The following is a 26,385-nucleotide window of genomic DNA, read 5'->3' as shown; positions in this document are numbered from 1 at the left end:
GGAGGAAGGGAAGGAGTGAAGGTCATTTATGGAAAGATCTGGCTGCCAAAGGATGAGTTCCGAGTAAGGAGAAAAACTCTCCTGGGGAAGTAAGAAACCAGAGTACCAGCTTTCTGATCATACATCTCAGAGAACTCGCTCCACGGGGGCAAAACCTCAGAGACACGCTAAACTAACTTCCTGGGCTAGTGTGTGCATTTCTCTCCTACCAAAGGCAACAGACTGTTTTTAGGCAGCTTACATGGTTGCCATAAGAAGAAACAGAACCCCCGAAGGAGTGAGGCTCCCAGCGCATTATCCCCACCTCCACGGGGAAAGATGACAATGGTCATAAGTTACCTTCCAACACTCACCCAGGGATGAGGGGTGTCTCTGGAGAAACTGGAGACCTGTTGTTACCTGGGCTCTAGGTCAAGTGTTGACTCTTCAAGGTACAGGGATCTGTTCAGTAGCAGTTTTTATCCTCAGCCCCAAAGGGCCCTGTATAACAATCAAAAGGACTTTAAAATATATCGAAATGGATCCATGCCCCAGGGGTAAGAAGGTGAGGCAAGGCTGGACATAGGCAAGCTGATTAGCAATTATTCAGAGTGAATGAAATAAGAACTTGAGGGCTTTTCCTACTTTTTCATATGCTCTTATATGGGTCAGTTAAGAAATATCTTTTTATTGATGCTCTAGTGTTAGGTCTTTTGCACGAAAAATTTAAACAAACAAAAACTAACTCTATCCTTTCAGTTAGCTGTACATCTCTCTGCCCTGCGTTTACAGAGCTGAGCGAGGTCTTTGTTAATGAAAGTGTTCGTGGCACAGTAATACAAATCCTATTCCGTATTTAGCAGAAGTCTGGACAAAGAACAAGGATGCACACAGCAGCCCATTGCAGTGATACTGAAATGTTCAAGAGATTGTTCAAAGGCCATGGCTGGTCACATGCCCCCTGCAGACAAACCAGGCATTTTATTCACTTTAGAAATGGCATAAAAGAAGATCCAGGATCACCAATACAAGTCCATTCTTGTAAGATAGACCTTCTCCGCCTGTGATGTGATGACCGCAGTGAAAACAAACCAAGAGGAAAATCTGAGAATGAACTCAATCAAACAGCCCTGCAAACCTTTCCAGAGAAAGGACTTGGCTCGATCCCACCTTGTATGTGGATGTGCGTGTCTGAGTACTGGTGGAAAGGAAGGTATTTACAGACAGCTGCTGTTATTGTGTAAGTCTTGCACCAAATTTCATAAGAGTGTTCAAGCTGATTTGCCAAAGGTTCCCAAATTCCCATACTGGGTTGGCAATTAGGACCGTCTGGAGGAAACTGTGTGTTTTGGGTATTCAGCGTGGGCTCTGTTGCTCTAGCAGGAATGATGCAAGACCATGAGGGAGGCCACAGATTCATCCTGTGGTGACTGGGGCAGCACTTTTCCCTGAGCTGAATGGCTACTTCTACTAGGATAGCACGTTAAGTAAAGGACAGTTTTATAAAAGGAGGTTGGTTTGTACTCCCAAAGACCAGACTGTAGATGGACATGGCCATCTTCCAAGCTTGTTCTAAGACATCAAATGAAGAGAGAGGCTTGAACTTAATTTCCCCCAAAGGGGATAATCCAAATTGATTATTCATTATTGTGGGCTCCTCTGACTTACAATATAATTAAGTAATGTGTTATAACAGTAAGTAAGTATCCCAGGCAGAGCTAGTGGTAAAGAACCTGCCTGCCAATGCAAGAGACATAGATGTGGGTTCAGTCCCTGGGATGGGAAGATCCCCTGGAGGAGGGCATGGCAGGCCACTCCAGTATTCTTGCCTGGAGAATCCCATGGACAGAGCAGCCTGGTGGGCTGTGGTCCATAGGGTTACAAAGAGTCAGACACAACTGAAGTGACTTAGCATGCACACATAGTAGTAAGCCTCTTAAGAAAAGGAAGTTAAAGCAGAGATAATTATATGGTGGCTTCTTAGGAATGGATGGGCATTTTAATAATTTAATCTAGCCTGTCTTTTTTTTTTTTTTTCAATGGTGCTCATGGGTAAAGTGACTAGTGTAAGTTATATGAATAAAAATGGGCAGAGTCTCAGTCAAATGTTTCTCTTCCCAACTGCATTATTTCTCCTCATCTCTGTTATTTCTGTTATTTCCTAAATTAGCTGTGCTATGAAATTCGATACTACTCAATTAAGATTCCCTGTCATCTGTTCTAAAACCAACCTTTGCACTAACTTGGAAGGTCGTTACTAAATTGAGCAACAATGATCACTGGAATAAGAAGAGAGGAAAAGGAAGAGCAGAAGTTGAATTTTCTTTTCAGAAAAAAAAAAATCAAAAGCAACTGATGTCTGAACAGCTTTGCACTCACTTCATCCCAGGAGACCAACCTGCCAATAATGCAACCTGTCTGGCTTGATGCTCATTGGCCTTTTTTGGTTTTAGACAAAATTATCAGATACTGAGACCATTTATCTTCTTTGACAACTAGATTTATAAAATTCTCACTTCAAAATTCCTTCAGGCCTTTTGCTTTTCACCTTAATCTTTTCAGGCTCCTGGATCATCATATTGTATTCAAAGAGCAAGTATTATATAATTGAAAAAATCCCACTTGGTCCCTTTCCTTGGCTTGGAATGAATTTATCTGGAGAATAAGCAAAGCCCAACCAGCAACCCGCACAACTGTATGGCCCCCAGCACTGACGAGCAATCAAGTGGGAATGGCCACCTCTACTGGGTGTAAATGCTGAGCATTTAGTCATCACACCAGGCAAGAGCTGCTGCGGCTTGTTTATCAAGAGTCTGAATGATGGAGAATTCTCTCTGAACATGACGGTACCTATTTGCATTCACTGCTGAATTTCTAACAGCTACTTGGTTCCGATCATGAAGATCTGCATGCTCTAGATGACTGCCTTAATTCTCTAATGCTCTTTGTATGGAAAACATAGCACAAACAGAACCCTTGATTCAGACAAAAGTGAAATATGGTACCACACCTTTTGCTATTGGGAACAAACGCAAGTGTGGTATTTGCAAAAACATGGCAGGGTTGGGCTTCTCTCTGGAGATCCAGTAGGTGAATTGTTGTTACTTAGTCATTAAGTCATGTCTAACTCTTTTGCAACTCCAAGGACTGTAGTCTGCCAGGCTCCTTCTGTCCATGGGATTTTCTACCCGACTCCAAACGGGCTTCTTGACTAGATATACACTCACAAATGACATATGTCTCTATGCACAAGTGGAAATGATCTGAGACTTTCTAATTAACCAGCTGTTGGAATTCCTGACCTTACTGACCAAGAGTACATCTCCCCATAAACTGAATTTCCCCTAAGCCTTTCTTAGCTTGCTGCTGCCGCTAAGTCGCTTCAGTGGTGTCCGACTCTGTGCGACCCCATAGACGGCAGCCCATGAGGCTCCCCTGTCCCTGGGATTCTCCAGGCAAGAACACTGGAGTGGGTTGCCATTTCCCTCTCCAATGCATGAAAGTGAAACGTGAAAGTGAAGTCGCTCAATTGTGTCTAACTCTCAGGGACCCCATGGTTGCGGCCCACCAGGCTCCTCCGTCCATGGGATTTTCCAGGCAAGAGGGCTGGAGTGGGGTGCCATTGCCTTCTCCGCTTCCACGAGTTCAAATCCAAAAACCAGGCATTTTGGCAACCTTTCTTTAGACTTTTCTGAACACCCAAGCTGATGAGTAGTTAAAGAAAAGTGAATATTTATATTTTATGGAACATGGTAACTTCTGCAGGCTATAGGTTGTATTTCCACTCCCAACAATAAGAATCAAATCTGATAACTACTTGATTCAGAACTTACTATCTAAAGTTTTATATCGAAGATCTGAGTGATTTAGATGATTGCCTTGAATTTCTGGTGCTCTTTTCATGGGAGGCACATCCCCAAAGGTCTAAGATAAAGGTTTGCCTTGATAGCTACGCCATTCTTTTCACGAATAGGACTTGATTCATTGAACTGTAGTAGGTAATCAAATCACGACACCCCTTGGGTTTTTCAAAGGACATAAATGAGGAAGGAGAGAATAAAAGTCTACTTGCTTTTCTCCTGAAATGATTCTGATTCCTAAATATAGTAAAATGAGTCCATAAAAAACGATGTTGCCAAAGCCCTGACTTAACAGAACTTACAGGATACAGTGTGTATATCTAGCCTGCCATGTCTGTGTACAAATGTAACATTTATACATGATCAAACATGAATGGAGTGTTATAAGCATTCATATTTGTGCTTGACTTGTTAAAATAAATCTATGCATACAACTGACAAGTTATAATATCCTGTTTAGAAATGGTTGTTAGAGGTATATTCTGGATCTGCTTGTCCTGTTTATGGCACACAGGCTGGACAAGGAAACCCCAATGGGCATGGCATGAGAAGAATAAGAGAGACCTAAAAAACCAGAGGACACAGTCACATGTCAGTTCTACGTACACCCTGGGTTTTCAAGCTACTCCTGAATTTGAGAAACTGCTTATTTTTAACTGATTTGTTGAACTTCCAAATAAACCAGTTTCCTAAGGATATTCTCATGAAACTTACTGCATACAGTTTCAAACTAGAAAAATCCGCTTTGTTAAGCTGAGCACCTAGTTTCTTCTGAATACACTGTCCCCTTATATATGTATAGGCTAACTCAATGACGAGGAAAAAACTGAAGACAAGCAGTCATGGAAGACTTGTAGGCAGAATCTTTGGAAGACAATCTTGAGACCACTCCTTTGAGCAGCCTGTCAGTATGTTCAAGTGCTAAGCTGGCCTAAAACAACAAAACCACAAGTTCCTAGATGGACAGCTACATCCTTCTCCGCACCATAAAAAATGCCCTCAGAAGCACGACTTAAAGAGACTCGTTAACAGTTTCACAGTTAAATCCAGGAACCATCCTTACAACCCATGACATCTACTATAAAGGAGGCATTTGCCACTACTACATTTCAGCAAGCCCTTGGCCACCCTCTTAACTGTCCAGCTAATGAAAATGAAGACCAATGCATTATTTTTTTTAAAAAAAAAGCAAAGAGCTACTTAATACTGCTCAATAGTGATTGTTATTTTAAAAAAAAACAAACTAGGGCTTAAGAGACAAAACTACTAGAATCTCATGTCTCTTGTGTGTTCCAAAGTTTCCCTACGTGGAAGAGTAAGGTCACAAGGAGTAGGCAATGAAGGGCATGTGATGTCCATAAACACCTTCTCCTGTGAAAACCTGGACTCTACAGCTATTCATGAATATCTCAGCATACATCTGCTGGCCTCGGATGATCACCCTGCCCCCACACTGGACCAAGGTTTTCAACATTCCTTAGAGTCAAGTGTGCCTTATTTCTCAGTGATGTATGTTCAAGTAATCCTTAGCAAACTCCCAAAGCCAGCTACCTTACGAAAATACTGCGGGTTGTTCAATAGAAAATGATAGTAGAGACACTGCAAAACGTAGCTTGGAGATGCCTATAGCATGCAAGGCACTGATGAGTTCCTCCAGTATTATATTATGTATCCCCTCAAACTTCCACAGCTTGGAAAAGACTCCATCTGTGAAGTTCCGTAAAGCCACCCTTTTTCCCTACTCTATGGTTCAAGGCTGCCTTGACTTTGCCGTAGAAATGTCATCTTTATAGGATTTTGCACATATGTTTGTTTACTGGTTCTTTCCACAGAGAAGACTGGGGAGGAAGATGGGTTCTGCTTTCAACTATGTCCTGTAATTGGTTTTAGGTGCTTTGATAAAATATAATAAAAAGCTTTCTACATATTAAATAACTAACCGTGTTTTGGATTTGCTTTTATCATGAGATTAGTATTAAAAGAGGCACAGCCAACGTAACTGTTTTCCATCTGTGAGGACAGTAAAATGATTAAGTCTTTTAGTCTGATGAGAATATGACAGAAATAATTTGGAGATGAAGAATGTCTTTTTTTTAGGTAGAAACCCAAATAAAAATTTTATGGTCAAAATAAAGACAGTGAAGCATAGATCAAATAATCTCACTTGATTTCACTATACAAGGTGATGTAACCCAAACACAAACAAATCTGAATCTGGTTAAAAGTTGTGTTGACTGTGCTCTCTAAGTGTTGTCAATATATACAGCAATTTTATGTAAGCTACATCCTAATCCATTACTGAATTTAGAGCAAGTTATGAAACATACTTTGAAATTCAACAATTATTCCCATATACTAGGTGGGGTAGAGCAGAGACTCAGTGGGTTCCATAATAGGCTGCTTTTAAGACATGGCTCCAAATGTGACTCTCTTTGAAACATTTAGTCATTCAACTTAAAGAGAGAAATTCAACAGAAGAGAAACTGTCAGAGTTCCCTAAGATGGGTACTTTCTTTTCACCAACACAAGGGCAAACGCTTTAAGACATTGAAGGGGATTTCTTACAAAGGCTCCAACAGAATCTCTTGTGTGCTACCAGGTGCGGCTGGAGAACACTGGAAAGAGTAACACGCCAAGTGTCTGCTCATTATTCCAAATCCCCAGAATGTGCCACATGCCTTTAGTTGTGTCTCCTGGAAAAAAGAGCACCCGCGCTTCTGCATCTTGAGAGAAAAGGGAAGCTGGCAAGAATGCATCTTCAATTCAAACTGATTCCTCCAGCAGCATCCATTCAAACAATAATACAAGTGAGAAAATGAGACATTTACGAAGCATTATTTGGCAATGACACACAGCACCGTGCCTGTCACTGACTCACAACAGATCCTCTAAGCCTCAGCTAATAGATTAAGTAAACAGAAATAGATGTATTTTTTTCTTTTTAAAGAAAGCTTGTTTATATCCTCTTTTACCATAAGATACGTTGGGGGGTTTATTCAAGAATTTGCTGAGAGTCATATCCTTATTTTTCATGTTTCCAAGGTTCTTCCTCAACACTGCAGTCGGCTGACTTTCCATTGGCTGCCAGAGTTACCTGAAAATAATTATCATCAACATCCAACTTATAGGCCATGAACGAGAAAACCACCCCGGGGGTTATGTGGAGGAGCACCAGACCCAGGTTCTACTATGCAACTTAAATATTAATGTTAGCCACTGTTCTTTCCAAACTGATTTTAAGCTGGTCTTGGTTTTCAACAATGATTTGCACACTTTAAAAAGGCATATTTGCCTTGGGAAGGTATCTGAAGCACTAGAGAGACTTTGCAAGTTGGGGAATAAATAACTTGTATGATGCTTTTAGGGTTGTGAGGGGCTCTAATTACCCATAGACTCACAATACAATAATGCAGTCCTTAAAACATAGTGCCCGTGCTACTCCAGACAACCGCAGAGAAACAAAAAAATCCAGAACCGGCATCTAGTTCTACTCATGCACGTGAAAGGTTCAGTTTCAATGAGCCCAGGTGGATTTTATATATATCCAATTTTAAAATCAGAAATCTTGGTGGTCTGGCTCCACCATATAAGCTGTCCAGGCTTTAAATGTTGAAAGAAGAAAAGAAGGGAATTAAAAGCCAGGGATCAGTAAATCTAAATTATTTCAACGCAGACATTTATTAATCAACTATAATCACCAGACTGTCTAGATTATGCTTCCCTGGCTCTAAGCAAACTGAACCCTTACACAGATTGGGAGGTTTCCCCCTCCACATCTAAATCGTTTTCCTAGCTTACCTTCCATCTGTCTGTCCTCAACGTCATGTGCAAACTTAAACCCACGACTGATATTCCACATAATGGAGAGACTGGATTTATGGAAGCATTAGGACACGGAGACATGACAAACGGCAGCAATGATTGAAAGAAATCTGACCTTCTTCTTACCCAAGTGGAAGGGAGACGCATGCATTATGAACACACACAACATGCTAGGGACAGAAAACCAAATGCCTTTCATGAACCAAGCAAATGAAAATAAAAACTACTCCTTCCACCAGTCCCCATGAAGCCTCCATTTAAAAAAAAGACCATGCAAGAAGCAAACGTAAGCATCACATGCAGTTATTCTGGTTAAAATAAAAAACATTGCATAATCTCAAACTAAGCTTACAAGGCAAGAGTCTGAAACTAGAGAGACCAACGTGACATAACAATGCTTAAAATGGTTAAAGGTGTGACCAGAGCAGCAGCAAATTTGTTTCCCCTTCAGTGAACTGTCAGGAAAGACTGCCAGGGACAAACTGTCTGCCTGGAGCAAGCTGCGTGTTCACCATGACCTTGGATGTGCCTATTTGGCTTTTAGCGATGAACCAGATCAATAGCTGTGTAACATTATAAATCTCAGTGGGGTGCCTTTGGAAAACCAGACAGAACCTGGGGGGATTGTTTTCACATATTAGGACCTCTGTCTCTAAAGTAGCTGGGACAGCAGTTTTGGGCGGGGCATTCCCTTTTTCTGACTGGCTTAAAGGAAGCGGGGACTCTACCTCCCCATCCATTCCACCCGGCTCTTTTCCAACACCTGGGTAACAGAAAAGCCAAAAGGGTAGGGACTGGTGGAAAGCACTGATGTCCCCAGCTCAGTTTTTAAAACAGTAGAACAAAACAGACCAGGAAGAGTTTCAAAGGCAGGAGTAAATGTAACTCAGATATTCTGGGTAAAGCCTGCAAATTCATCTCTGTAGCTCTGGCTGCCTCCTTTGTGGGTGGGTGTCAACCCAGCTGATTGGTCTAGAGCAAGAAGAGTCAATTGCCTGACCTCACGATCTTCACAGAGCTGAACTCGATCACTTAACTAAAAAACGAAAACAGCTGAATAATTATTAAACCAATATGGTCGTTTCATTATTTTCATGACCTGCTCAGTTTCATTACTTGATTATCTAAACAATAATTCACCAATGAGTGGTTGGTTCAGTGGTTAATTACCTAGAGACTAAGCCACTATCTCTATGGAACTGCCCAGCAAAGAAAAAAAAAAAGGTTATCTGAAATAAAGCATAGGGTTAGGATGCTAAAAGGATACACTCAGTAAATATCTCTGCAGAGCCCGTTGCATGCCTGGCACTGCTTTAGGGCACAGCAGTGATAAATAGGAATACAGTTTCTTTCCTCATGGGCTTATTTCCTAGTGACAGGGAGAGTGACCAACATTTCCCTTTGGGGGTTTAATTGTTTGCTAAAAAAATGAAATGAATTTGTCCTGATATGCTTGATGTCCTTTAAGAGAAAAAAAAAAAAAATCTGGGAAGTCTGAAATCTAAAACTATCCCCATGCTTACAAATCTTCCTCAAAACTTGTCCTGTACAATATTGTTAAGCAGTGTGCTGAGATGCTCCAAAAGGGTCACTCTAAAGGTAATTAACCTCTAAGATCTTTCTTATAACTGCAAAATTAAAAAATACATATGGTGATTTTATTTTGGTTCATACGACTGTATTTCCTTGTATGGCAGCCATTGGGATCAAGCTGTATCTTTGCTATGTAATTGTACATTCATTTTGCTGTCCTCCAGTGCCTAATTCAGGGCTTTGTAAGTTATGGGCACTCTGTAAAACGCGATTAATAATCAAAATATAGGAAGTCATAGGAATAAGATGGGGGTGCTCAATTAAACCCCACAAGGCACACAATAAATACTTGTTAAATATAATAGAGCATAAACCTATTTCATGAAATACTGACTCTTGTTGACCAAAACTAACATTCTGATGGAGAATAATCCAGCATATTCATTTAGATGTGGTACTTTCCAGGAGAATGGAGTTTACCATTTAGGTCCATCTTAATTTCCAACAGTTTTAACTGTTTTCACAGAGGTAACTGATTTATGCAATTGCCTCTTGATGAGTAGGGTCCCTCCCTAATTTTCATTAGAAAATTAGGTTTATGCACAATGTAGCTGATACAGAGGGGGGTGAGCCATTGAACTATGTTATAGTCCAATAAAGAGAATTGCTTCTATGTCATCCTTAGTTGTCTGGCATATATTTGGAATGACCCAGAAACATAGGGAGAAATTAATTACTAAATGAGATCAACAGGAGTCAACAAGGTCTCAGAAATCTGTGTTGGGTTCAGACTGTCCTCAGCTGCTGTCTAGACCCTCCAGAGTCGACCTTGCTCACCTGCCGGGGCTTCTCCAAGTTTGCTTCGCTCTGGTCATGACATTCGGTGTTTGACAATGTCAAGTTAGTTACAGTGAAGGCGAGACAGAGCCCACTGAGCTTTAAGACTTAGCATCCAACAGCTTGGAAGAGTCCAGAACATCCATGCTTCAGGAATAATGGTGCTGCCAGGCAATGTGTGACATGTCATGTGTTTTAAAAGACATTTATGGATAATTGTCCTGAAGGAGACAATTGCTTCCCGATTCTTGGAGCAAAGTGACTTCTAGGTCAAAACTCATGCTCCCACGAAAATAATTAAGAGAATGATAGCTTTGCAAAGTTATGTGGGCATGTTTTTCTTTTTCTTTTTTTAACCAATAGATGATATACAGCAAGGAGGAACACTTGTGCTATGTAAATCAAGTGATTCTGGGCATTTCTCTTGATGTTTCACTTGAGGAACAGAATATCTGAAAGTCAGCAGAGCCCTAGAAACCACAAATTATTGAGCATAATATTCAGAGAAAACAGATCAAATTTGCAGAGTAGGTGGACAGGGGAATCAGAATGATTGTTTTATATCACATAGATGAAACAAGCAACCATCTGACTCTTTCACTGTTAGACTTATTGATTTCCTGCCATGTTAGATACGGAGTTAGATGATCTGGGACTCACAGAAGCTTGAGTTACATGATTTTTTAGAAAAATAAATGTGACAATAATACATGCAGGGCTTTTGTGTTTGCTTTAAGAAACTGAGCATGCACTATTATATACAGGTCTCGATATCCATGAACGGGAAAGGTACCTTGCACTCATCTACTATGACTGAGTTGTGTGCGGCATAGACACACTGGTTTGAGTTGCTCTCCCTATGGTTCTTCAAGTCATCATAAATGGACTGAGTCTTGGTCATTTCGATATCTTCATGCACTCGGTGCTGGGAGTCAATGGTGTCCAGCTCAGACTTGGAGAGGTGATAGACAATCCCAGCCCCAAAAGAGTCACCCACAACATTGACAGACGTTCTCATTCTGTCCCTGGAGACAAAGAATAGAACACGCTTAGTGAGGAAGCAGTATGATGTGAGGGATGAGAGGTCAAGGTCTGGACTGGAGAGCCCTGGGGTTGAGTTCCAGCTCTGTCTTTCACTCTGGACTTGTGACTGGTCTGGACCAAGTGACTTCACTTTCATGAGCGTTGATTTCCTGTTTGTCAACTGGAGATAACAATCGTACTTCTCTCATAAGCTTGTATGAAAATTAAACGAAACGATGTACATAAATTGCCTAGTAAAATGTCTAATGAAATGGTAAGCCCAATAAACAATAACAGAAAAGAAAGGAGGCAGGAAGGAGGAAGAATTAGAGGGAAATAATATCCAGTAGTCATGTAGTCATGAGAGGTGGACCATAAAGAAGGCAGAGTGCTGAAGAATTGATGCTTTTGAACTGTGGTGCTGGGGATGACTCTTGAGAGTTCCTTGGATGCAAGGAGATCAAACCAGTCAACCCTAAAGAAAATCAACCCTGAATACTCATTGGAAGGACTGATGCTCCAATACTTTGGTTACCTGATGCGAAGAGCTGACTCATTGGAAAAAATCCTGACACTAGGAAAGATTGAAGGCAGAAGGAGAAGAGGCTGACAGAGAATGAGATGGTTGGATGGCATCACCAACTCAATGGACACGAGTTTGAGGAGGCTCCAGAAGTTGTGATGGACAGGAAAGCCTGGCGTGCTGCAGTCCACGGGGTCGCAAAGAGTCGGGCATGACTTAGCAACTGAACCAAACTGAACTGAAAGGTGTGCAGCACCAGTAATCAAGTTTGAATCCTCTTTCTTTCATTTTGCTTCACATTCTGCATACATGCTAAGTGGCTTCAGTCATGTCTGACTCTTTGCAAACCCATGGACTGTAGACCACCACACTCTTCTGTCCATGGGATTATTCTGGCATGAATACTGGAGTAGGTTGCCATTCTCTTCTCTGGAGGATATTCCAGATCCAGGAATTGAATCCATGTCTCCTGCACTACAGGCAGTTTCTTTATCATCTGCTGCTGCTGCTAAGTCACTTCAGTTGTGTCTGACTCTGTGTGACCCCATAGACAGTAGCCCACCAGGCTCCCCCACCCCTGGGATTCTCCAGGCAAAAACACTGGAGTGGGTTGCCATTTCCTTCTCCAATGCATGAAAGTGAAAAGTGAAAGTGAAGTCGCTCAGTCATGTCTGACCCTTAACGACCCCATGGACCGTAGCCTACCAGGCTTCTCTGTCCATGGGAATTTCTAGGCAAGAGTACTGGAGTGGGCTGCTATTTCCTTCTCCAATTTACCATCTGAGCTACTCATAAATGATGGGAAATTCAATGGACATGAACTTGGGCAAACTCCAGGAGATGGTGAAAGACAGGGAGGCCTGGCATGCTGCAGGCCATGGGTTCACAGAGTTGGAACGACTTGGTGACTGAACAGCCACAACAATGTCTAGACCTCAGAATTAGTACCCAGACAGCAGCCATTTCTAGTAATGTCCAGCAAGCCTTCTTGATTTAAACTGTTCTTCAAAGATTCCAGATTACCTCCACTTATTTATTAATTCTTTGTGAAAGAGTAGCCACCTATGAATTCCCCCATAATAAAAATTTTATCTTTTTCGTAAGGATCTCTGCCCAACACACACATACACACAGACACAGCTGTTGGTTAAGACACCCAGTCACAGTTTCCTCCCTGACTAATATGTGTAGTGATGATGTGCCCTGAAAAACACCAAAATACTTTCTCTTGCTCTTTCTGTTAATCTAAAAAAAAATAAAATCTTCCAGAGGGCCTCTTGAACCAGGAAGGGCTGAGAAAACTCCTTCCTCAAATCCGTTTCTCAAGTTCTGACTTGGAAAAAATAGGATGGCTCATAACACTCCCTCTCAAAATGTCAGCATCAGGAAAACTAATTAAGTTCTTAAGAGTAGATTGTAATCTCTCACCCGTAAGTTAAAAACAGTGTGAAGAGTCCTTTTGACAAGATTTGTGAGATACTCAAAGTCGTAAAAAGAAGGATGCTGGAAAATCACAGAGAAAAGAAAAAGAGTTTAAGTGAAAATGCTACCGAGACATCTTAGCCCAGCACTCTAGCATTCGATTCAAAATTTAAAAAAAAAAAAAAAAAAAAAAAAAAGAAGGATACCAGCATTGGTTTAAGGCGATGTGGAAACCTTAATTGGTTCTTGGAACAAAAGCCTAAAATAAATTCTACCTGCTCTGATCAAATCTATCTCTCATTTAAAGTGAAAGTCACTCAATCATGTCTGACTCTTTGCAACCCCATGGACTGCACCTCTGTCCATGGAATTCTCCAGGCCAGAATGGGAGTGGGTACCTATTCCCTTCTCTAGGGGATCTCCCCAACCCAGGGATCAAACCCACATCTCCTGCATTACAGGTGGATTCTTTACCATCTGAGCCACCAGGGAAGCCCAAGAATACTGGAATGGGTAGCCTATCCCTTCTGCAGGGGATCCTCCCAACCCAGGAATGGAACCCTGGTCTCCTGCATTGCAGGCGGATTCTTTACCAGCTCTGTTACCAGGGAAGCCCAGTCATTATGAAGTTGCAGTAGAAGGAGTCTGGCTTGGCTCTCTTGCAAGGAGCTTGGGAGCCAGCCGTCCTTCTGGTTTCAAGCAGGAAGATACTATCCATGAAAAAGATACAGATCACAGCCCACTTCAACTCTCAGGGACATCTGCATATTTGAGAAGGTTCTCGCCCTCCCTTCTGCTTTAGAGAATCTACCTCAGAGTGATAGCCTTAACATGAACAAAGTCTGGGTCTTGAGGTCATCTACAAGACGCAGGCACTTGACGTGGAGCTCACTAAGAAGCCTCAATATAAAGAGATGAGAGCGAATTATGTAGTAAGAAAAAGCCTGGGACTTCCCAGCTGACACAGTGGATAAGAATTCACCTGCCAATGCAAGGGACATGGGAAAGATCCCTGGTCTGGGAAGATTCAACATGCACCCAAGAAACTAAGCCCATGAGCAACAGCCACTGAGTCCCATGGTCTAGAGTCCACGAGCTACAACCACTGAGTCCCAGGGTCTAGAGTCCATGAGCCACAACCACTGAGTCCCAGGGTCTAGAGTCCATGAGCCACAACCATTGAGTCCCAGGGTCTAGAGTCCATGAGCCACAACCATTGAGTCCCAGGGTCTAGAGTCCATGAGCCACAGCCACTGAGTCCCAGGGTCTAGAGTCCATGAGCCACAGCCACTGAGTCCCAGGTCTAGAATCCATGAGCCACAGCCACTGAGTCCCAGGGTCTAGAGTCCATGAGCCACAGCCACCGAGTCCCAGGGTCTAGAGTCCATGAGCCACAGCCACTGAGTCCCAGGGTCTAGAGTCCATGAGCCACAGCCACCGAGTCCCAGGGTCTAGAGTCCATGAGCCACAGCGACTGAGTCCCAGGGTCTAGAGTCCATGAGCCACAGCGACTGAGTCCCAGGGTCTAGAGTCCATGAGCCACAGCCACTGAGTCCCAGGGTCTAGAGTCCATGAGCCACAGCGACTGAGTCCCAGGGTCTAGAGTCCATGAGCCACAGCGACTGAGTCCCAGGGTCTAGAGTCCATGAGCCACAGCCACTGAGTCCCAGGGTCTAGAGTCCATGAGCCACAGCCACTGAGTCCCAGGGTCTAGAGTCCATGAGCCACAGCCACTGAGTCCCAGGGTCTAGAGTCCATGAGCCACAGCCACCGAGTCCCAGGGTCTAGAGTCCATGAGCCACAGCCACTGAGTCCCAGGGTCTAGAGTCCATGAGCCACAGTGACTGAGTCCCAGGGTCTAGAGTCCATGAGCCACAGCCACCGAGTCCCAGGGTCTAGAGTCCATGAGCCACAGTGACTGAGTCCCAGGGTCTAGAGTCCATGAGCCACAGTGACTGAGTCCCAGGGTCTAGAGTCCATGAGCCACAGCCACCGAGCCCCAGGGTCTAGAGTCCATGAGCCACAGCGACTGAGTCCCAGGGTCTAGAGTCCATGAGCCACAGCCACTGAGTCCCAGGGTCTAGAGTCCATGAGCCACAGTGACTGAGTCCCAGGGTCTAGAGTCCATGAGCCACAGCTACTGAGTCCCAGGGTCTACAGTCCATGAGCCACAGCCACTGAGTCCCAGGGTCTAGAGTCCATGAGCCACAGCCACCGAGTCCCAGGGTCTAGAGTCCATGAGCCACAGCCACTGAAGGCTGCATGCCTAGACCCTGTGCTCTGCAGCAAGAGAAGCCATGGGATGAGGAATCCATGCAATGAAGTGAATAGTAACCCCCACTGCCTGCAACTAGAGAAAGCCTGCATGCAACAATGAAGACTCAGAGCAACCAGAAAGAAAGAAAGGAAAAGCTTGGACTCTGGAGGCAAGCTGACTTGGATTCAAATGCCAGCTTTTCCCTTTACCTGTTGGACAACCCTGATCATACCTGTTTGTGAGCCTTGGTTGTCTCATGTATAAAATGGAAATAATAATTTAAAAAAGTTCCCTACAGAAAGGTTGTTGTGAAGATTAAATAAAATAACATAATTCTTAGAATAGTTCCAAACATTTAGTGAGAACTCACAAAATTAATTATTGCATGTTGTATACTTTTACTTCTAATAGAATTATGGTGAGGATTAAATAAGGTAGTATCCATAAGGTATATTCCTGTTCACATAAATGTGAGCTACCATCATTATGGGGCTTCCCTGGTGGCTCAGATGGTAAAGAATCTGCCTGCAGTGGAGGAGACCTGGGTTCGATGGCTGGTTTGGGAAGATCTCCTGGAGAAGGGAGTGGCAACTCACTCCATTATACTTGCCTGGAGAATTCCATAGACAGAGGAGACTGGAGGGCTACTGTCCAGGGGGTTGCAGAGTCAGACACAGAGTGACTAACACTTTCACTTTCGTACTATTACTATTAATCATATTAAGTCAGTTCATACACTCTTTTGGCACCTCCTAGGTAGACCATCCAAATATGCCTGGTTAAGTTACTGTCTCCCCTTAAAACATCAATCTTATTTATAGGCCAATTCCTAAGGCAGCACTCCCAACTAACCAGCTGAGCTATTTGCTCCTCAGAGAGTTGTAGTCTACTTTGTCATTTTTCAATTATACTTCCCATCCCTCTTGGCCTATGCTCTGAGCTGTGCACCCAACACCCCTGGTCAATTGTTAATTCCAAAGAGAACTAAAGCCTTCAAGTAGAATGCTCTGAATACCCACTCATCTCATGGTCCAGAAGAATCTGTCTTATTGGCAAATAGAGGGATCAAGGTAATGGTGGTGGTGATGATAAAGGTTGTTGTTTAGTTGTTAAATTGTGTCCAACTAGTTGCCACCCCATGCAACCAGGGAAGCCTGATGATGATGTTGAAATGTGATGATTCCTCACATTTATATGAATAGGAATACACTTTATAGATATTACCTTATTTAATCCTCACCATAACTCTATAAGAAGGACTGTTATCCAAATTTAAGAGATGGAAACACTGAGGTTGAAAGAAATTAAGTGGCTTTTCAAAGTCACACACCCTCATAGAGTCACAGAACCAAATCTGGACACAGGCAATGTGACTCTGGAATCCACTGTCCACCATATGACACAAAGCACTCAGGAGCCAGACAGCACTGATTTGAAAAATGGCTAAGTTTGAAAATGGTTAAGTGGAAACAAAATAAGAACATGGACTCTAATACTTGCTGAGCTCTTTGTTATTGGGTTGGCCAAAAAGTTCATTTGGGTTTTTCCATACTGTCTTATGGAAAGATCTGAATAACTTTGACCAACCCAGTGTTTATTGATTCATTCAGCAAATACATAATGAGCATTTTAGTATGTGTGCTATGCCAAGTGTCCAAGCAGTAAAGAACAAGAAAAGACCCTTCCTATGCTCTCTTTTCTGTAAAAACTCACATTCTCTTTACTTGTCTGTATCCTCCACTAGAATAAGATAAATATTCGAATAGGAATAAGTACTGGATGTTCTTGGGTTTTGTAGGCAGGGAACTTTATTTACACTGGGGTCCCATCAATGGCTGGAATCAAAATGTCTTGAGTCAGGTACTAAGGGTGGATTTGAGATAATGAGCTAGAGAGAAGAGAGAACTAATATGTGTGAGATCTAAGAGGTACGTACTCTCAGGAGCACTCCGGACGGCTAATGAGTACAGTGGGAGCAGAAGGAAAGGACTGACCAAATCGTGTGTGGCCTTATCCGTCAAGTGCAAGAGTCAGGACTTTATCCCAAGCGTGACAGGGAGCCACGGAAGGGAAGCATCACAGTTGTTTCAGTATAAAGAACAGCAAGACTGAAAGAGCAAAATCCACTTAGTAAAGATGTGGTAGATACAGAGGAAGATGAACCTGAGACAGAGATAGATAGCATCACTGACTCAGTGGACATGAATCTGAGCAAACTCCAAGAGACAGTGAAGGACAGGAAAGCCTGGTGTGTTGCAGTCCATGGAGTCACAAAGAGTTGGACATGACTTAGCGACTTAACAACAAGAAGCAGGAGACAGAATTACAGGACTTGAGGACTGATTGATTATGGAAAAGAAACAAACGAACAAAAAAGAGTCGAGAATTCCTCTCAAGTTTCTGGTTTGGGCAACCAAAGGACAAGGCTACCATATCTAGGGGGCATAACTGATGGGGAGGAAAAAGATTCTGGTAAACGTGCCAAGTGTGAGGACTGCGACCCAGCCAAGGGGAAATGTCCTGCAAATGATTGGGAATATGGACCAAAGGTCAGGAGAGATATCTGAGCTTCAGGTGTGAATGAAGAGTCAACACCTAAAGAGGCCATGGGTGAGTCAAGGCAGATTCAGTTCATCCTTGGAGAGAAAGTAAAGTGAAACAAGCAGATAATCTAGTTCAGAACCCTGAGGAAGACAAAATAGTTAGGGAATGGGCAAAGGAATAAGAGCCTGCAAAGGGGGCAGGAATTTAGAAGAGGGTGGGGGAAGCACCCATGACTGCCTGGAGGTCGGGTAAGATGAGGCAAAGAAGTGCCTCTTGGCTTCAGCAATGAAGAGGCCATGATCAACCTGGCAAGGGTAGCTTCAATCCACAGCTCTCCACTGAAGAAGCTTAAATGAGAGGCAAGGAAGAGGGGAACACTGTGCAGAACCACCACAATCAAGATGCCTGACTGTGAAGCTGAGGAGACAGAACGGTAGAGGCAGGCAGAAGAGAGAAATTTGGGTTTGCTTTTGAGGCCACCAGGGAAATATCTGACCAACTCTGGGGAAGTCCGACTCTAGCCAAGAGCAGGATATGGGAATTTATTGCTCACGTGTGGAAAATTTCTCCACAGACAAATGCTTTCATTTTCTCTCCCAACAGCCCCAACTGTTCATGAAACCCCACTGATCTCTGGAGATTTTTAGGCTGCTTCATAAAAAAGAATTTTAGAGTGCTTCCTGTTATTCTCTGGTCTGGATATAGCATGTCCAGACTGTGAGAAGGGGAAAGATGTGAGCTTTTAATTGAATGAATTCCAAAAATGATATAGCTATTCTTTGGAGTTACCAGGAATCAAAACCAAAATGGGGACTTGATGAAGCTCCTTCATGCTGAGGCACTGGGTCGGGTTTCTTGCAAGAAAAACAATTGCCAAGGTGCTCTCTCTTTCTCCTTCTCTCAGTCTAAATCGTCTGGCAGGAAGATGGTGGGATTGCCTGAAAGTCTTATTCACAGAAGAACAGATCCAGGGTCACTCAAAATTCAACTGGTACCTTGTACTGGAGTGAACCACATGAAACTGCCATTTTTATAAGTCTAGAAAGGCCAACTACCCACTCCAGTATTCTTGGGCTTCCCTTGTGGCTCAGCTGGTAAAGAATCCGCCTGCAATGCAGGAGACCTGGGTTCGATCCCTGGGTTGGGAAGATCATCTGGAGAAGGGAAAGGCTACTTACTCCAGTATTCTCGCCTGGAGAATTTCGTGGACTGTAAAGTCCATGGGGTCACAAGGAGTCAGACTGAGCGACTTTCACTTTCTTTCAGAAAGGCTAACTATTGGCCATTTCATATGAGCCAGCCTAATACTCATAGAAACAAACCATTGTGTCTGCCTCTCAGGATGCAGGGTGCCCAGTGTGGCAGAGGGGTCACCTGAGGCCCCAGACCTTGAGAAGGCCGGCACTATTCTGGGCATCTGAGGGCTCAGACTGCATGGGATTAGGGGAGGGAAGAAGGAACCACAGGACACTGAATTTTGGATTCAAGCCTGGATTGCAATTCTGGCTCCAGCAGAGAAGGTTGTCTAGTTTTTCTGCTCAGTTTTCTCATTTGTAAAATATGGAAAGCAATATCCACTTCCAAGCGTGTTGAGAAGATAACAACCACTAACCCAGAGAAGTGCTCAACCTCTGAGAGGTCTTGGACCAAACTGCCTATAAAAGCCTTCACAGAGCACCTGACCGAAATTCAGTGCTCAGCCTTAACTGCATCACCACCGTCATCATCGGTCCAAGCACAAAGGGGAGCAAATCACTTGCTCTCTTATTCCTTCATCATGTCTTACACGCTCCTCCTCTGTACCTACCTCTGGTGGGATTTTCTGACCATGTCTGTCCCCATTACCAGACTGTAAGCCCTTTCAGAGTGGGCTGTTGTATTCGTTTATGACACGGGCAGGAGGGGAGGAGGGCTGCAAAGGAGGTAAGCGGGTATGTGAAGGAGGCAGGGTGGGGATGGATCATTGTCTAAGAAGTGGAAGCAGATTAACTCTAGAAAGAGAACTGCCTTCTGCTCACCAACCCTCCGGTTGGCTATTTCAGTGGTAAAAAGTGCAGACACTGGGTGAGATCTAGAAGAAGGAAGAGGGAGACACAGCCCAGATTCCCTTGCAGAGGAAAGTGAGAGCAGTGTCTTGAGAACTGAGGAAAAGACGCAGAGGTGGAGAGTGAGGAGGAACAGCCAGGTAGGCAGAGACTGGAACTAAACAGGTGTAGGAAGAGATTCCCAGGGGTGGGGTACACCAAAGGACGTTTCAAAAAGAAAATAGATGCCTATTATTAAGTTTTTACTTTCCATAAATTATTATTCTGATACAAGAGAAACAAGAGATAATAGGGGAAGAAAATAAATTCCCTTCTTCCCTTCTAGACCCCTTTGGCTGGTCTAATAATTAAATCTACATAAGAGATTAATGGGAAAATGTAATTTCGTATATGCCTGAGCCTTAATAAAATAGGAGACTCAAAGGCAGTCAGGTAACTGAGGCTTACATGCCATCCTGAGGGAAGGAAGGGGACAAGGGTCTGGGGCTTGAAAGGAGAGGAAGACAACTCACAGGAAGAGCAAGTATTTGGTAAACAAATGTTTGCCCGGCCATGCAGATAAGCCTCTCCAGTGAAAAAAGTTCTTTCTGGTAACAGAGTTCTTCCTGCTATAGGCTTCCCTCTAAATCCTTTCAGTCAGTTAAGGAGGAGGAAAAAAGCTTGTCCTTAGTCTGATGGGTCCTGACCACTTTCAGCTTAAAATAAGCCACATGCTAACCGGCATTTTGGGGAGTCTCATATTCTGCTCCTTTTCAAGATGGAGCTGCACAGAAGAGGAGATTTTCTTTCTTGTTTTATAGCTCTTCTGAGCTTGGCCCCTCCTCTAATCTTTCCATGAGCATATATATATATATATATATATATATTTTTTTTTTTTTTCTTTTGTGATGTATTAAAATGTGACCCACCTTCACCCCGCTCCCTTGATGGGGAATTACACTGCGTTGAGTCAGGAACACTTTGGCAGGGGACAAAGGACTTAATCTAAAAGGGTAAGGCTGGCATGCTAAAGGATGACAAAAAAATGAAAGATGAGGTAAGATGTAGAAAAGAGGAGAAGTCAGTGGAAGTAGGAAATTGAAGCAAAAGGCTTAAACATAAACCTGTGGAATCTTCAGAGGTATGGTGTGCATAGGAATTGGTTTTCTTTTCCACCAGATGCAGAGCGGGGCTTACTTCAGCTAAGCGTGTGTAAATATGCATGTGTGCATGACTCAAATGAGCTAATGAAAATGCAGATGGGAAGCCTGGGACACCCAAGGAACAGCCAGATGGTCTGGCTTTAAATCCCAGGTCAGCCTTTTAAGACCTACTAAATGGGGATATATTTCTTTGCTCTAAGCCTCAGTTTTCTGAAGTGTAAAACAAGGATAGTATTACTAGCTGCCTTGTAATTTGCTGCAACTTTTTAAGCAAGTCCATGGGACACGTGCAGAACAACGTCTGACACTGAGTATTAGTTATCAGAGCCCGGTGTCCTCTTGATCTCCTTTCATTGAATGGATGCCCCCAGTGTCAGCTGGAGCTCAGAAAAGAGGAGAGATGTTCACATACCAGAGTCAGGAACTCCTGCTCCCCCTTCTCTACCTCTGCTCTGCGCCATTGCTTCTGGAGGTGAGGTCCCTGGATTGATCATCAGCATCCTCTGGGATTTGTTACACAAGCCACTTCTTGGGCCCCTCCCCAGATCTTCTGACTCTCTAGGAGGTTGAGTGCACACTCAAGTTTGAGAACCAAAGCTCTATTTCCTCTGGGAGGATAATGGGGGAACTTCAGGGTGCCCCTTGCAGGGTGGAGGCCCCCTTAGGCTTCCTTATAAGGAAAGAACTCAACTATATCTCCAATGAGCAAATACGTCCCCAGAAATAATCTCATCAGCAGTCCTATGTGATAACCGGGCCACAGGTCCACCTGGCTTTCCTTTTCCCACCTGTGGTCTGACTCAGTTATTTATCACCTTTCTGTGGCACGGGCTTCCTGGGTGGCGCTGGTGGTAAGGAACCCACATGCAACAGAGAAGACATACTGAAATGTGGGTTCGATCCCTGGGTCGGTCCCTGGCTGGTCTGAGAGCATCGGTGTTTACAATTAATTGATCACAGCCAAGTACCGATTTCTCTGGAGGAGGAAATGGCAACCCACTCCAGTATTTTTGCCTGGAAAATCGCATGGACTGAGGAGTCTGGCAGGCTCCAGTCCATGGGGTTGCAAAGAGTCGGACATGACTGAGTGACTGAGCATGCAAGCCTGGTACTCATCCCCCAGTTTTCCTTCCATCCTGACGCCTTCAGAGAGAGGGGGTGATGTCAGCAAGGACTCATAAACATCTGCCAAAGACTCCTGACGCAAAGGGCTTCTTGGACCCTGGGGGAGGTTCTGATTTTACCAGCCCCTCCCATCTGGTGTTCTAGGACTCAGACACTTTCAGGGCCCAGAATCTTGATTTTCACCATGACATTTACAGAGCAGCTAAGCCTGCTCATTGAAAATCATCCAGGGCTTGGCAGGCAGTAATGTGGCTGGCTGACCTCCAGCAGTTGGCACACAGCATGGCACATTAAATGTCACTGTGGGCTTTGTTTGGTTCTAAATTGAAAATTGCTAGAGTTATGAAAGCTTACAAACCTCACAAACCTGGGGAGGAAAAGAAATGTCCTGCTTTTCTTTGTCTCCTGCACAGACTACATCACCAGGGAAAAACCAGAGCCCCCTGCACCCCTCTCTCAATTCATCCCCCTGCCCGACTCACACACTGAAGGGCATCCAACAGCCATGGAGCCCATGACCAAGAGTGTGTTTCCAGAACTCCTCTTGCTGGTGAGAAAGAATGTGGAACCGTTACTAATTCAAAGCAGATCTGACCTAGCTACAGACCCCTACACACTTTCCCAGGATCCTCTACCCTCTCTTTTTCTTTGCTTCTGAAAAGGAATGTTCATGCTCATTTGTATATAAACATCCTTCACCAGCAGAATCCTAGTCTGGGTCTTAAAACTGGAAGGGCATTCAAGGGCACAGAGGTCTAGACTGTGCTTTCAAGCTCGTAGCTTTACTGCTCCCGTTATCCGCATGACACAGTTGAATCCAGAAAGTAAGTAACTAGCCCACAGTCCTACCATGAGTTAGTGCAGAGTTCAGACCCGGGCCTCTGGCTTTCTCCCCTTGATCACAGAGCCTCTTTCCCTCTGAGATCAGACCCCAGAACTAGAAGCGAGTTCTTCAATCACTCTACCCTTTCCAGCTGCAGCCTGCAATGACGTTTTCTCATACGCAATCTCATCAATAGAGTTAATCCAAACGGATCATCACGTTTTTGCTGTTGTTCAGCCAACTCCCTCCTGCTAGCACGTTTCACCTCCAGAATGAGGACGCCTTGCTCTGGGTGCAGGTGTGAGCCTGTGAGCGCCCATTCGCTGACATTTAGGTCAGGAAGAGGCAGGGTCATGCATGTTTCATGAGCTGACTCTCCTCCAAGAGGCTTGGAAGAAGATGACTGCCAGGAAGACCAGCCCACAATGGCTGATCCAAGGGAGCCAGAGGACTTGAAGTCTTAGAGTGGCTGAGACCTTCATTGTACCCTGTTTGTCCCCACTTAACCTCCTTGTTTTGTTTTGTTTTAATCCTGAGAAAGGGGAAGAAAAAAAAAACAAGTCAGACAAAAAATTCTCTGGTTAGAATGTAGAACGAGGGGTGCCCCCCGAATCAGCTTGTTTTTCCGAACCATTCAGATTCTGGACCCCTTTGCGCCTGTGTGGGGCGGTGTGAAGGGCCCTGACCCGGCCACACAAGCTACCCTGTGCCTTTTGACACTTGGTTTCCTCATCTGTGAAACACACCACTGTGCTCTTTATGGATTAACTGTAAACCAATGTAAAGAGCATGGCGGCACCCACCAAATATTAGCTCCTTTTCTTCATTCCTGATAAATCGAGTCTATTTTTCCACTAAAATGAATTTGCATTATAATGGGGGGCAGCATCTATACTAATCATTGCTAAAGAGATACATCTCTAATGGTGGATTTCAGGCCTTGGCAACAAGTCCAAGAAGAGAGTAGGCAATGGATCCTAACAACATAAGTTCAAAGGTCAAAGAGGTAGAGGAGGCTAAAGTCACGAGGGAAGCAGCTGGGACTTCAATAGCTTCTTCTATCATTCTTCATGTGTGGAAAGGCCCCTGGTTATCACAAAGCAGCTCTGTGTGTCACTTTAGCATGCAATTATTGAGCTCCTGCTGTGTGCTCTGTCCCCAACAGTGGCCAACGTCTTTATTTCCACTTTGTCCTCCTCCTAACCAAAACCAACCCCACCCCTTAGTCTCTCTCATCCTATTTGCTCCAAATCCTTCCACCAAACCCCACCAACCAATCTCAGCTGCCCCCATAACTGCCTTGTTTGGATGGATATCATGAGAATGCCTGCCCCTTGGGGCCAGCACAGGGCACAGAGAACCGCCAAACTAGGGCTAAGGCTCCTCTACCCCTGTTGAAAGAGACGGGCAGAGACAGACAAGATTCGTCTCCCGTGAAAGGCATTTCCAGGGCATTTCTCTGGTGACAGAAGAACCAGTTAGGAAGATCCGTGCCCCTCCTGAGTTGAACAGATTCTGTCCACTTCTCATTTGTAACCAAACCTCAAGAACAGGCAAGTTTTCTGGAAAGACAAGGCTTCCTTCTACCCTTCCAAGATCTCCTTCTTCCCTTCGGCCACTCACACGTTTTTCTCTTCGGAAGGGTGCTTGCAGAGAAGTGGAACTTCTCTAGCATGCAGGAACTCAAGTCCATTAAATGTGGCTTCTGGCTCTTAAAATCCATGTCAATAAATGTCAGAAAAATCGCTACTGGCAAGTAGGGCAATTTTACAAAATTAAGTGTGAACACTTTGGATCTCTGCGCTTGTCATTCTGAGCCTCTGACTCTGAAGCCAAGGGCTGGCCCCTGTCATGGAGTGCCAGGACTGGACTGGAAGTACCAGTGTACATCCCATAGAACATCAGAGCCCCAGGAAGACCTTGGCAAAAATATGCCAGCCTCCTACTGGGGGCCATCTGGATAGACTGACCCACCTTTGGGAACAGATAGTGAGTCTCACACTAGGATAATGTCCTTCACTGGGAAAGCGAGCTGGGCTACATGTACACTGTCAAGTTCAAGCATCTCTGCACGGGCTCAAGGCTGTCTACCTTATGTCACTTTTCACCACTCCCTACCTTTCACTTTGTGCTCTAACAGTACGAAACCACTCAGAGGTCTCCACTTTATTTGTTGCCTCTGTGCCTTTGTGTAGGCTTGCCTTGACCAGAATGTCCTAAACTGGGTAACGTCTACCTACCTGTTAGGGTCCAGCTTAGGTATCACTCCCTTTAGAAACTTGAATGTGGCCATGATTATGAATGTGGTGGCCTCCAAACCCAAGCAGACCGAGGGTTGAATCTCTATTCATTCTCCCTAAACCTCAGTTTTCCTATTTATAAAATGAAAGTGATAACACCAAATCTTCATCATTGTTAAAGAAACCTGTGAAGGACTCAGTGTAGCTGACACATAGTATTCAGTAGCTATTTCCCTTGTTTTCTGATTTCTCCACTCTGCCTTTCCATCCTAGTGTGGGATGGGTGTCTATCTCTATCACTATTATTCTATGTGCGTGCAATTTAGGAATATACATTATGGAAGTATACTTTACATACAATAGAATGTACCCATTTAAGTGTATGTTTTGACGAGTTTCCACTTATGTGAACACCTGTACATACCTGTGTCTATGGAACATTTCCATCACTCCTAAAGCCTTTGTGCCCTTCCCGGTTAATCCTCACGCCTCGATTTCTGGGCCCAGGCAACCATGATCTCTTTTTACTGCTGGAGATCATGTTATCTTTCCTAGAGCATCACATAAATGGAATCATACAGCATATACTCCTTTGTGCTTTGTTCACTCAGTATAATCAGCTCACTCAGTTTTGAGATCCCCTGCATGCTTCAACAGTAATTTGTCCCTGTAGCTCTGCTTTTAACTTTGTATTTTAATTAATTTGCTTCCTCCCCTAGACTCTGAAGCTCTCAAACATTCTTTTTCTTCTCTGGTTCCCAAAGAGGCACTCAGTAAATGTTAGGGGGAAGAAAGGAGGGAGGAAATGAGAGCGTTGTCATGGGGACTGGCGAAGAAGATCTTGGCGCAACCTTGCATCTTGTCCACCCCTGGGCGGCAGTATTCACATTCCCAGCAGAGCCGCACACATGGACACTTACAGCAGCCAGTCCACGGCCACCAGCAGGCTGATGTCCTCGGTCGGCAGACCCACAGCCGTCAGGATAAGGAGCATGGTGACCAGCCCAGCACTGGGAATACTGGCTGCACCAACGCTGGCCAGCGTGGCCGTGAGGCTGTGAGAACAAAACAGGTCAGGTCAAAGGAAGAGAAAGTAGCCTTGCCAAAACCATCACTGGTAGGCAATTTTAAGCTCTAATTTTCCCAGCAGTCATAAAATCCCTTTTTCCTCCCAAGGAATAGAGGAATCTGGAGTACCAAGACCCAGGAA

The 26,385-nt window shown here is 44.1% G+C and overlaps 1 protein-coding gene across 4 annotated transcripts in view; it reads right to left on the bottom strand.

The window, feature by feature from the left end:
- The window catches only part of SLC1A2 (solute carrier family 1 member 2), a 159,202-nt gene continuing 137,059 nt past the window's right edge, over window positions 4,243-26,385 (bottom strand). For all 4 annotated transcript variants that reach the window (XM_018059239.1, XM_013969795.2, XM_013969794.2 and 1 more), the window contains exons 9-11: window positions 26,096-26,230; window positions 10,825-11,056; window positions 4,243-6,933 (exon numbers count right to left, since the gene is read on the bottom strand). In XM_018059239.1, the coding sequence (XP_017914728.1) occupies window positions 6,862-6,933; window positions 10,825-11,056; window positions 26,096-26,230 (439 nt within the window). In that variant the 3' untranslated portion in view covers window positions 4,243-6,861. The remainder of the gene's footprint in view (window positions 6,934-10,824; window positions 11,057-26,095; window positions 26,231-26,385) is intronic.

This window comes from Capra hircus, chromosome 15 (genome assembly GCF_001704415.2).
Source record: "Capra hircus breed San Clemente chromosome 15, ASM170441v1, whole genome shotgun sequence".
In the NCBI taxonomy this organism is placed as follows: domain Eukaryota; kingdom Metazoa; phylum Chordata; class Mammalia; order Artiodactyla; family Bovidae; genus Capra; species Capra hircus.
This window is presented reverse-complemented; position numbering and strand designations above follow the sequence as displayed.